The following is an 11,513-nucleotide window of genomic DNA, read 5'->3' as shown; positions in this document are numbered from 1 at the left end:
TATATATATATATATATTAGTTTTTATATGTTCGCATACGTTTGTTTACTGCTAGTTAATACCGCTTTATTTCTTACTCACCGAAATAGGCTGCTTGTAGCGAGTACAAGCAGCAATGCCGAGATGCTTTTTTGCTGATAACTTGGCTAACCGTTCTGAACTGCAAAACACAATCGGCTAACTTCAGGACTGCAGTTGGCCTGTTACGTTATAGCGCGAGATCGTAACTTTAATAACAATATGATCCTACTATCGTAGGGTTTGAGCATGCAAACAAACACTCAGATTGGGCCCCTTTAATAATACTGTATTCATATTTTTGTCAGCTGTGTATGGCGAAATAGGTACGGCCAATCCGGTTTCTCTGTCCGTTATGTCAGTTCTATTTGTCAAATCTTCATCTTTCGACGCAGACTTTCTATTCATTTTTCCTTTGCTCGCTCTGTGACTTTCGCCCTTTCCTTTGTTTTCCTGCACTGACCGGCTCGAACCGAATGTAGTCTATTCTAGGCGATTAGGTATGTCCGACACCATCGTCGTTTTCTGTTGCACTCCTATGCTTCTTGGACCAGGCTGGCCACTGGTCTGATCATTCGACATAGTGCCAGCATGCTTTTTCGATGCACCCAGAGCCTCCGGGATGCGGCTGTCCCGTGGCCTTAGCAGTAATGGTGAAGACAGTGCCCTTAGCGGCGCCAACTATGGGAGTAGATGTATCCAGCGCGCAGCTCACTCCAGCTTCTTCTTAGCTTAGCGAAAGCTACGGTGTCGTAAGCGTTGTGCTGACGCTTTGTCTCTAGTTTCGATTGACACCTCTTTGACTCGTCGATCATTCGTCGGATATTGCTGTGGCCAAGTTTTATCTAATAGTAGCACGCTTTTTTTAGCCCTGCTAATGAATGGCTGATACTACTTACTACAAGGTCCACTTTGAGGTGGGTGTACCTCATGGCCTATGATCGGCCTGGGCGTTCTCCAAGAAAACTAACACGACACGCCCCGGAGTACATCGTCGTCACCTCTTCACAATGGGGCCTTTTTGCACACATTAGGACGGCGCCAATGATATTGCATGGTACACTGAGATCGATTTTGAACGTTGTGGACGAAACTATCTCGCATACGCGTTCGTCACGCAACCTCACGAAAAGGAGCCTACAAATTCAATACTGACATGCCAGTTTGGCGTGCGCAAGGCCATATGAGAGCATCACGTTTAGACGGATTGGACATATATTAGCGTAGATGAAAAATTATCTGTGATAAATGCAGTACTGACAGGTCTGCCATGACGGGCCCCGGATAGGATACAACGGCTGCTTTTCTCCCTGTCTCTTGTTTTTCTTTGAAGAAAAAACGATTTAACTTATCTTCCGCTGATAGGCACGATCGAGGGAAGCTAAACCGCAGGACTCATCGTAAAGGAATGCACAAAATCCACGCACATTTGAATCTACGGTTTAGGAAAGGAGATCGCGCCCGGGCAGCAATACACGAACGAGGTGTCACGCCTAAAATTGAATTTCAAGCAAGGAACACATACAATAAGGAAAGCCTGATAACGTCGAAGCGCCCTAAAAACTTTTCCCTAAAAACGTTTCCGCGGATTAGATCGTCGACGGCTGCGTCGGTCGGCATCCACGAAGCCGACTATGTCCAATGCAATCTCTGTCTTTTTTCTTCTTTTTGATCGATTAGTGATTTTGGGCAGTGAACCTACAGCGCGAACTAATGAACATGCGACACCGGCAGAGCCAGTAAAAAGGACAAGCGCTCGTTGCGGAATGCTTTATCGATGCTATTTGTAGAACGAGGATGGCGATTATGGTAATGATAATGACGTGGGCGACTTGAAGAGCATCATAATGTTTTGCTTAAAATAGATAAACGGGCTGTGACTGAAGACAGGTCAAGCTGAGGCGCCACCAAACACTGACACTTTCTCTGATCCACTGTCTTGGAAGGCCAACACTTGCCTTGGGATTTAAGTGAGTCGTTGTCTTCGTGGAGAACTCGTGTAAGCTCGTTTTGCTGAATGACTGAATGAAGGTGATTGAAAAAGGGAAAAGGTAAACAGAACTATCGCAGCTTTCTGCTGTCCTGGCTGTCGTTCTTTACTGGCCCTACGCCTTCTTGTATCTTTGTTGCCGTATCAACTAAAGCAAGCCGTGGCCGATTTCCAGATCAAGAGCTTCCCGACTCAGTGGCCCTCTCCGGTGTCCCACAAGGACCTGTTTTCGCCACAGCCGCTTTGCTTAGACGACTTGCCTGGCGAGTTGAGAACGTTCTTCTGCTCCTTGCTGGTATCCAAGGCGATGGCCGAATGAGAGGACAGCCAGATAAGCGGCTAACAAGAGACAAGCTAACTCAACGAGAGCCATCTGAACCGGGTCCAGTCTTAGCGGGCTATGACTCGCACTCTGAAGCAGCAGCAGTAGCGGCAGTCAGCAGGTTGCTTGCTGTTCGGCGGCGGCTCTGTCCCGAATAACTCGCCGTTTCGCAGGTCGTCACCGCTATTAATACTGACATCGCGGCGGCGGAGGCTGCTGCTGCCCTCATCGCAGGGATCCACGGTCGGGGAAAAAATACCATCTCGTTCCCGCCCTTTCTCTCCACATCGTAATGTAGTGCGCGGCACGTCAACGGACACACAGGCACGGGCCGGGCCAGGCCTGGCCGGGCCGTAGCGACAGCTACGGTAGCAGACGATTTTTCCTTAACTAATAGAATGACGACGGTGACGATGATGCAGCTGATGATGACGAGGCCAGCACCGTATGTAAAATTAGCAACACCAGCAGCAGCAGCAGAAGCAGTAGCAGGAGCAGGAGCAGGAGCAACTTAACCTCAGTTTATAGAAGAACTTAGCAGCACATACAGGTCTCGACAACCCTCACCCATCCAGCAACCGACTACGCGAGCGCCGGCGTCGGCTCCCGTCTGGCCGAAAGCCCTTTCTTTCGCTATAACCCTCGTTTATAACGACAGCTACTGATGGTACCTTCACAAGGCCGCGTCCAGTCCCATTACTAGCCAACAGCACGAAACGGTCTTACTGTGCAGTACTTCCTAGACTACCCGAGAACATATAGCGCCGCTAAATGTTGTGCGGAGTAGGCAGCGCGACGGTGCGCGCACCTGCGCAGTAAAGTGTAGTGCGGCGGGAGTTCAGCCATTCTTCAAACAGTCCTCGCGCTATGAATGTATCTGATGTCACCTTTCACTACCTTCATCCGTTAATAATGATAGTGGTTGAGGAAGTCAATGGTCGTTTTGGTAACGTGTGGGTCCTGCTATAGCGTGCGCAGCTCACAAGCAAACGGCAAGAGCAACCTTAACCGTGAACCTAACCTTCTCGGTACTATCTAGATATCGCGTGGCCCGCGCGAACTCCGCTTTCTCCCTCTCTTTCTCTTCGTTTTTCGGTCTGCGCCTGCGCCACGGTATCACTTTCATTTTAGCTTTTATTTTGTTGCCGTAGCTCTGAGTGAGACTTAGCTTCAGTGAGTTACCCTTTCCACCGCATAATCATCAGTTGTCCCCGGGGTAATAGGACATATTCCCTCCGCGTCAGATCGAGCGTAATTAACAAGTTATGGCCACTAGGTCATGACATGCCTATCATGTCTATGAGAGATCCAAAACTTTTGCAGTTAACATCGCTGCACGCAGGAATTTTTGCGCAAAATATCAACTTCATCAGGGAATCAACACCGTGAATTATCTTGCGATGTCTATTGATAATTTCTTTATCAACAGTTCCAATCAGTTTACGCTTGATCTATACTATCTCTTAAAGCAACAAGTATCACATTGCCTTTCATTGTGCACGAACTTCTACGAGTCATTTCAGCAAGTAAATAGTGATTTTGTCACTCGGTCTGGTCTGTATTCGACTGCTGCCGCTACTATCGGAAAAGCATTAGATATACGGCCAGCACTCTCTTTTATTATTATTATTATTATTATCTAGATAATAATAACAATAATGTTGCTTGACTTGTACACCTGCACATGCCAATTTTATATGTGTGTACATTTGTACTGCAGTGTACAACAATACACGTGGCTGTCCAGCTGTGCGGCAGTCGCTTCGTTTATCTAAGCGTCGTCTTAAGTGACGGAGAAGCGCTGCTTCTTCTTGGTTTTGTGGAAACATTGGTTTAGGTATAGGAACGTATAAGTTACTTGGATTGATCATTTTTAGATTCAGCTTTCAACTGATATAAAGGAACATATTTCTTTCAAAGACCTCTTTGACAGCAAAACAGATTAGGGGCCCCCCGAGTCACTAAGCAGTAGCCCACCCTAGCCCCTACGAATTTTTCATATACTTTTCCTTGAGCAGCAAATTCTGCAAATACATGAAAGATCCGAATTGCACCTCATTATCGAATAAACAAATATTACCAGAATAATTAGTAGAAAGCTGTGTTTAACATAAACGTAGAACTTCAATCATGCATTGTTACACATGTGTACATTTGAATATGTTTTTTTTTTTAAATAAAACTTTAAATGTGCGGTCCTTAACTAAGAAAGAGACACCGGACATAAAGGCCAAAATACTTCGTTAACTTACGAGTCTGTTAATCGCGTCCATTATTGTATACCACTTTTGCTGCCACAGTGACAGGAATCACCGTATTTAGGCAGGAAAACGTCAAACGTCTACCATAAACAGCGCGTCATAATTTTATTGTTGCCGTATAGCCGTAACTAAGTATGCACTTATTAGCGAAAGTAACTGGACTACTGCAAAACACGTCGAAATCAAACGACAACCCTTTGAGCTTTTTACGCATACACACTCACAACAATTTCTTCTCAAAAGAAGGTAAAAAATTTACCTTGTTTTTAGATGGACAAACACCATCAGTGACAATAAATGTAGCAACATACATTTTTGCCTTTACAAGGCTATAGCTGGGCGTCGGGTTAAAATATTGAGCGAATCTTACAAAATTATGTTTATATAATGTCGTGTAGCTTGCTGTATAAACATCCAGTGTTCTGTGATCCCACAAATTTCTGTTCTTAAGCGTTCATAGTCTAAATTAATTGTAAATGGAGTGGTTACTTCATCTATACCAATACGTATCAAAGCTTTGCGCGCATTTGCGCCGTGTTTGTATACACAACTCTACCTGCAGATTATGCGAGTCAAATATTTTCTATGTTATGAGTGTCATCCAAATCCAACGACCATAAAGGGTATTTTAAGCGATTCGAACCTGATGATTATAAGGTTCAGAACAAAATATCGAACAGTACCATTTATGTGGTCGGATATATAGGGTTTTCTGTAGTATAGGCCTTAAAAAATATGTAAAACTATTGTTAATTGCGCATAATCTCAAAAAAAAAGAATGATTTTATTTAGGCCTCTTCTCAAAAAGGTTCCTCGTATATCAGTTATCGCCTATGAGATCGCCTAAACAGGAAAAAATCATGGCGTACGATAACAAATACATCTGACAATATATAAAGATATTCATACGTCTCGTTTTTAACGAAAATGGTCATCACTCTTAATATATTTAAGCCATTACTTAAAGTTAGTTATCTTGAATAAGTCGCTATTCCTAACGAATATTTCGAGTTTACGCTCGGTGCTACCGCTCTTATTAAAAACTACTGCAAATAGCAGGTCTTTTTTTGAGCACGCAAGCTTGGCAGTTTCACGTACGTCTCTAAGTTCAATAGACAAGCATGTTACCACTGCACCATCATAGCTACTATATTGGCCAAGCATTGACATGCAAGCACCCCACCATGAGAGGGTAAAAACACAAGGAATCTTTATGCCCTGTGCAGGTTTTATCGCTGTCAGCTGTTGTCACCAACGAACAGACGCGCCTAAGCTGCGAAACAGGCAGCGGTCGATCTCCATTGAACTCAATGTTTGCATCGTTTCAGGTGTTTGGTGTGAAATATGGAGATTTTCAATTGACGATATAGTAGCCCAGAAATACGGGACGAATCGAATTAAGATTGCGTATCCCTGTGCACTAATAACAAAGTCAAGGATGTTCGATAAAATGCTAAAATGCTCATTAGATGGTAAAAGCCCAGTAAATGGGCTGCAAGAAAAAGGAAAATATATATTCATTAGAACTCCGTCAAAAGAAGATAGTTACAAGCATCTTTCCACAAACATGAGAGAACATAATAATCACTTATTGTCTGAAGAGCATAACGAAGACCGCCTTGGACGTCGTGATTCACAAGTAATTCAGGAAAGCACTGACCGCTCGATCATTTTGTGCGGTATGTTTTTGAGGCAAGGCCCAACTATATTTTTCTTCCGAAAAAAGAAATTCAGGTTGTAAAGGTCATCTTCGTTAATGGTTTAATGTGTACGACTATATGTACACACATTGAGCACATTTACTAAGTAGTGTTAACAAGAAAATGTCTTGACAATTAGGCGTTTTATCATTTTAATAAGACTTAGTTTTTAAATTTTAACAACCGATACTTTATTACATCGTACACAATGTGTGAACTATAACACTCGTAAGACAAAAATGAAACTTCACGTTTATAAAAAAAAGCAAAGTGCATTTTAACAATTGCAAAAAACAAATTACTACTAACATGAAACTTCTGCTAAAAAACAAGTTATGATAAACATTTGTGTAACATCTATTACCACTCTTTTCTGAACTGCTCAAGTATTAGCTACTGATTTATCAACATTGTTGGATTATAAGGAAAACAACTATTGCCCATTGTTCAGTATGTCCAAGTAACAAAGAAACTAAATTATATTAAAAGGAATCGATTTGCCGTTGAGTTTTCATATACGCGCAAGCTATACATCAAATAAGCTGACGGTTCCTAGGTCAGGTCGGCACAGTCGCTACTATGTGTTTACTAACGATCATAAGGAGACTAACTATAAATTTATGAAGACTACGTGCTCTCCACTTTGTTCAGTCACCGAATTTCCGAGGAAACATTTTGATACCGAGCACAGCAATGCTACAAGGAAATGGTCTTCTAGCCATTCACTGGCCGCCTACTATTCATACAAATAACCCATATTGAAATTCAAGAGCTGGTGACCGCTATTAGCGTACGGACCTGACTCGACCGCGTTCATTTACAAAAGCTCCTAGATCTGGTAGAAAAAAAATCTAAGTTGAAGGTGCTTCTCATTCCATATTCAATCATTTTTAGAAAATAAGGCATCTCTGACATAGCACGAATCTATGTAGTAATTAAAGCTAACTCTGCATTAAATTTCAGCTCTGTTCTTGGTCCTGGGCGTACTCGCTTTCAGCTCCGCCATTTGTATCTGCTGTAAAACGTAAGTAATAATACCCCTTATTCCAAATGGACAGGGCGCGTTTGGCGAACCATTAATAGATAGACACGCTTCTTTAATGCCACAATTCGCAAATGGTGTTCATTTTATTGTCAACAAAAATCGTTGTCCCCAAACTTTGCTGTTGGGATTTTAGCTGACCCAGGGCTGAACTAGTGAATTGGAAGCCTCACAAGAGGCTCTAAAAGTTTCCAGTTCTTTCCTAAATCGAATTTATCCAGTGAATCTAACCATGGAGCAGCGTGGTTCGTGGGATTGATACGTATTCACAGCTCTAAGTGTGTTGCCATGGCATTATAGGAAAAAAGCGTGCCGGCTACCTTTGGCTACAAGTGCACCACTGATGGGCGACCACAAAAGAGTTGCGAAAAAGGAAGAATAAATAGAAGATAAATAGGAAGAATAAATAGATGATAGCCATAGAAACTGCTGATAGGGTTATCGTTATGTAAATTTATTGAAGAAACCCAAATACGAAGATCTTCCCGTAGTGCCAAAAAGTTATTCCATAGGTTTGTTTACACAGAACGATAGTTGAGGATCAAGTCAGGAAAAGCACATAATGAGTCGAATTAAACAGTCGAAGATCTTCGCGCCGAGTCCAAGATTTGCGTCGGATATTTATGGCCATACAAACGCATAACTAAACCTCTTATATTTACCAAGGAGTTCGACATTATAACCACCTATCTTCACTTTAGCCATTATTGCAACGCTTTTTGATTGTATATCTATACTAAGAGTCTCCCGGTCTCTCGATAGCGCAGGTCTACATGCCTTAGAAGGCCTGGAAATTGACCAATGTTTAGTGTGCGAGCGTCTCGTTACAATGAACAAGAATCAAACAGGGTGGCTGGCTGAGTCAAAAGACGGCGTCGCATTGAACATTTCGTCACGATCACCTCGCTTCTATTGGCATGATGCGGTATACATAAACGCGGCGTCAGAGTCGTTAAGCCAATTGAAGGATAGTCAATTTCCTTTCACAGCGACGTTTTTCGTATGTATTCGGCTCATACTATAATACATTCGAGCAGATCGACGCTCTTCGAGAGGATGCATTAGTGGCTAGCTTTCATTGATACTCAGGTTCCAATAGTTATGCTGTTATCGCCTACAAGGTGAAACCTTAATCGTGATTATGTCCTTTCATTGATTTGCAGTTAGTATTGCTAGAGCCACAAATAGACGGTTTGCCTCTTGGTTGATCCATTTTTACATACATATATCTAAATTTATCCATATCTAGAATGATATGCCCATATATATTTAAGCATATCGAAAAGATATTTAATCATTATATCAATATAATTCGGCAAGGAAAATGGTACATGAAGTCAAACCGAAATCTCATCGTAACTGTCATGGTCACCACCCAGATTTATAAGCAAAAAATAAGGAAGACGTGTATATTTATTCAAGTATTCGCCGAGAAACGTGGGTGCGAGTCCCACATTTCTGGGTGAATACTCAAATCGTAAAGCCCAGGGTTGAAACTACTCCTTTATAAGAATAGTTTCTATATAAAATAAAGAGATAAATGACGTGATAATTGACATGTTGCGGCGTTCATTACAATTGGGATAGTTCTAAAAATTATGGCTAAGGCTAAGAAAAGCCGCCCTTTAGAATTCATCTATACGGTGCCAATATTTCCTAACGTGTCATCTACATTCAAGGTCAAAGGATGGGAACTTCAAAAGGCAATCACTCAAGCATCTAGCCCATATCCGGCGAAGATTCGACTCGACCAGACTGAGGGTAAACGTCGTTCGCATAAATCATTCTAGAACATCCAAAAGTTCTCTTTAATGTAACCCACAATGCCTGCAGTATAATTACTAGCAACGTCTCATATCACCGTGCGTATAATAACAACAATAATAACAATACAATGCAATAACATAAACTAATCAAATGTTTTCGCGGTCTACTCTCATTGAATCTAAGGAAATCCACTCGATCGTCTATCGTAGTGTTAGAAATTACAGACCATGCGTGATATATAACTAACGTGTTCTCTATTTTAAATTTTTACAAAGCCACTAAAAATTAGACAGCGACAATGTCTTATACAAAATTTTCTTGAATAGCTACAAGTTCCCTTTAACTCAATGGAAGGTTATCACAGCTGATGTCTGTCCAAAAGATTAAGACGCTGACCCTCGTGTTGTTGCTTTGAAACTAGATCCAAAACGTTATACTTTTAAATGGTGGAAAATTATGGTAGGTAACTGGACAAAATTATCCGAAAAATCACATTACGATTTAGAAATCTGAAATAGCTGCTATCCTTCTATTTAGTGTGTTGTTTGCCGTATACATGAACAAGATCACCTCTATTCATTATATTGTATTGAAATACAAACGAAATCAAAATAATTTCGTAGTCTTTAAATATAGTTTAGCTGGCCTTCAACCGATCAAAATTGAAACTTCCACCTGCTCTATAACGTATAAATATATAATTAGTGTGGTGCGGGGCTGGCTATAACTTTTGTAAACAATTTTACTGCAAACGAACTAACGGTTATACTGTAATTTCTACTTTATGTCTAGCAATAATAGCACGAATCTTAGCTTTAGAGACAATCAACACGGTAAGTAGCTACTCTAATTAATTATTTTGCATTATAGATTGATGGCATATTAAATTAGGGCCACGAGCTGGCTGACATTTTTCGACAAATCTGTGATTTTTAGACTCCATTGCATTCCGCGCTTCCATCACGTTCCTTTACATTGTTCGAGAACGATCAGATGGAGCCTGTTTTTCTCAACAAGTTGACTAATAACGATAACTGCAAGACGTCGAACGTAACGCCAGTACAGGAAGAGATTCCGCTTGAAACGAGGATTGCCGTAAGGATCGACATCGACGAGAAGAGAAACCCTGTGCCTGGATGCTCAGGCATTAGTGCAGCTCCAGTACTTCGCACAGATCAGACGGGCAATAGCCAACCCCGACCCCAGTGGACACTCAGCGCTGAAGAGAAACAACGCAAGTAAATAACAAAAAAAAACAATACGATACTATGCAGTGAAATTAATAACACACGAAGAAATACATTTTAGTTGTGCAACTAGGTATAGTCTTATTCAACAATAATAATGCTGTTATTATGAATTGGTTTACAGTTTAACTATATTTATCTAACTTGTATAATGCGTGTAAATAATGGACAACGGTTCCAGTCAGCTTCGTTAGGTGTGACTGTGGAACCTTAGGGAAAATTCAAATACGGACCCAGGGTCATTGCTCTGACCAAGAGCAGTGCCTGCAATAACGGATAAATTGTTTGGGCCCGATTCAGTGTCGATTTGTCAAGTTACACTTCAGGTGTAAAAATTTGCAGAATCAATAGGAACTTATTTTTGGCGGCCATTTACAAACGACACAACACTACCGTACGGCTATTATGGGTTTTAATTTGTATTTATTTACCAGATGAGTATATTTACGATAATGCAAAAGTGAGAATTCTAATAGACCGTTAACTTTTCAGATTACAAGATAGGGAGCGACGAATTCGACTAAGGAACAGTCTTTTTGATCGCGTTCTATCTGAAGAAGACCAATTCGAAGTATATGTGGTTAACGAACAGCAACTCTGACGATTCTATATTGGCCCAACCTTGCCCCTAAGGGCTTATTTCCATTGATGACGGGCGCAAAGCTATTTCGAAACGGTTTTTAGCTATTTTATATACAACTTTGAAGTATCTAATGGGCCTTACGAACCTTATCGTATATTTTATGTGGACAAAGTATATTTTAAGTGATCGCTTCTCAACAATTCTATTCTGTCTGTATTAGCATATTTTTTTTTACTTTATCACAGACTGAATGGGGCATTATTTTGTATGCGAGGCACAAGGATACAGTCGACCATTACCGAATAAATGTCGTAAAAATCTATAATTCCTCTTGTGTCACGTGTTATTGAAAGGCCATTTTACAAAGCTTTTTATAATCTTGTTGTAAGTGAATATCAAAATCAATTAGGGGATAAACGCACTAAAAAAATTATTCAGATTTTTACAAAATCTGAATTTCCTACGCCATATAAGGGCTAGCTAATGAAATCTAATTGAAGGCAGAGTTTCATTACGTCATGAAAAGCTAATTTGCAATGCAATAACGGCTATTTCACTCCTCGTGCTTGCCACCCTCACGGCC

The 11,513-nt window shown here is 41.1% G+C and overlaps 2 protein-coding genes across 4 annotated transcripts in view; one reads left to right on the top strand and one right to left on the bottom strand.

The window, feature by feature from the left end:
- LOC111248975 (protein FAM135A) overlaps positions 1-3,244 on the bottom strand; it is a 50,844-nt gene extending 47,600 nt beyond the window's left edge. Inside the window, exon 1 of one of the 2 annotated variants that reach the window (XM_086987585.1) lies at positions 82-3,244. The gene's annotated coding sequence lies outside the window, so the exon portion shown is untranslated. The remainder of the gene's footprint in view (positions 1-81) is intronic. The other variant, XM_022802183.2, reaches the window with a different exon arrangement.
- A 2,574-nt stretch (positions 3,245-5,818) lies between these two features.
- LOC111250267 (uncharacterized) lies at positions 5,819-11,255 on the top strand. Of its 2 annotated transcripts, none has more exons than XM_086987592.1 (5): positions 5,819-6,270; positions 7,255-7,315; positions 9,013-9,094; positions 10,037-10,334; positions 10,840-11,255. In XM_086987592.1, the coding sequence occupies exons 1-5, from the start codon at positions 6,030-6,032 to the stop codon at positions 10,869-10,871; spliced, it is 714 nt and encodes a 237-aa protein (XP_086843718.1). In that variant the 5' UTR covers positions 5,819-6,029; the 3' UTR covers positions 10,872-11,255. The 2 variants fall into 2 exon arrangements, with proteins under 2 accessions (XP_086843718.1, XP_022660938.1); XM_022805203.2 differs by having other exon boundaries at positions 5,826-6,270; positions 10,037-10,338.
- The last annotated feature ends 258 nt before the right edge of the window (positions 11,256-11,513 follow it).

The sequence above is a fragment of the Varroa destructor genome, unplaced genomic scaffold (genome assembly GCF_002443255.2).
Source record: "Varroa destructor unplaced genomic scaffold, Vdes_3.0 BEIS01000004.1, whole genome shotgun sequence".
NCBI classification, from domain to species: Eukaryota; Metazoa; Arthropoda; class Arachnida; order Mesostigmata; family Varroidae; genus Varroa; species Varroa destructor.
The sequence above is the reverse complement of the archived record's forward strand: the minus strand, read 5'-3'. Positions and strand labels throughout refer to the sequence as shown.

Excerpts from the sequence above, each read along its gene's own strand:
- LOC111250267 (XM_022805203.2), top strand. The coding sequence starts at position 6,030 with ATGTTCGATAAAATGCTAAAATGCTCATTAGATGGTAAAAGCCCAGTA. Across the intron at positions 7,316-9,012 it reads ATTTGTATCTGCTGTAAAAC|GTCAAAGGATGGGAACTTCA; the intron begins GTAAGTAATAAT and ends TCTACATTCAAG. Across the intron at positions 10,339-10,839 it reads GCTGAAGAGAAACAACGCAA|ATTACAAGATAGGGAGCGAC; the intron begins GTAAATAACAAA and ends TTAACTTTTCAG.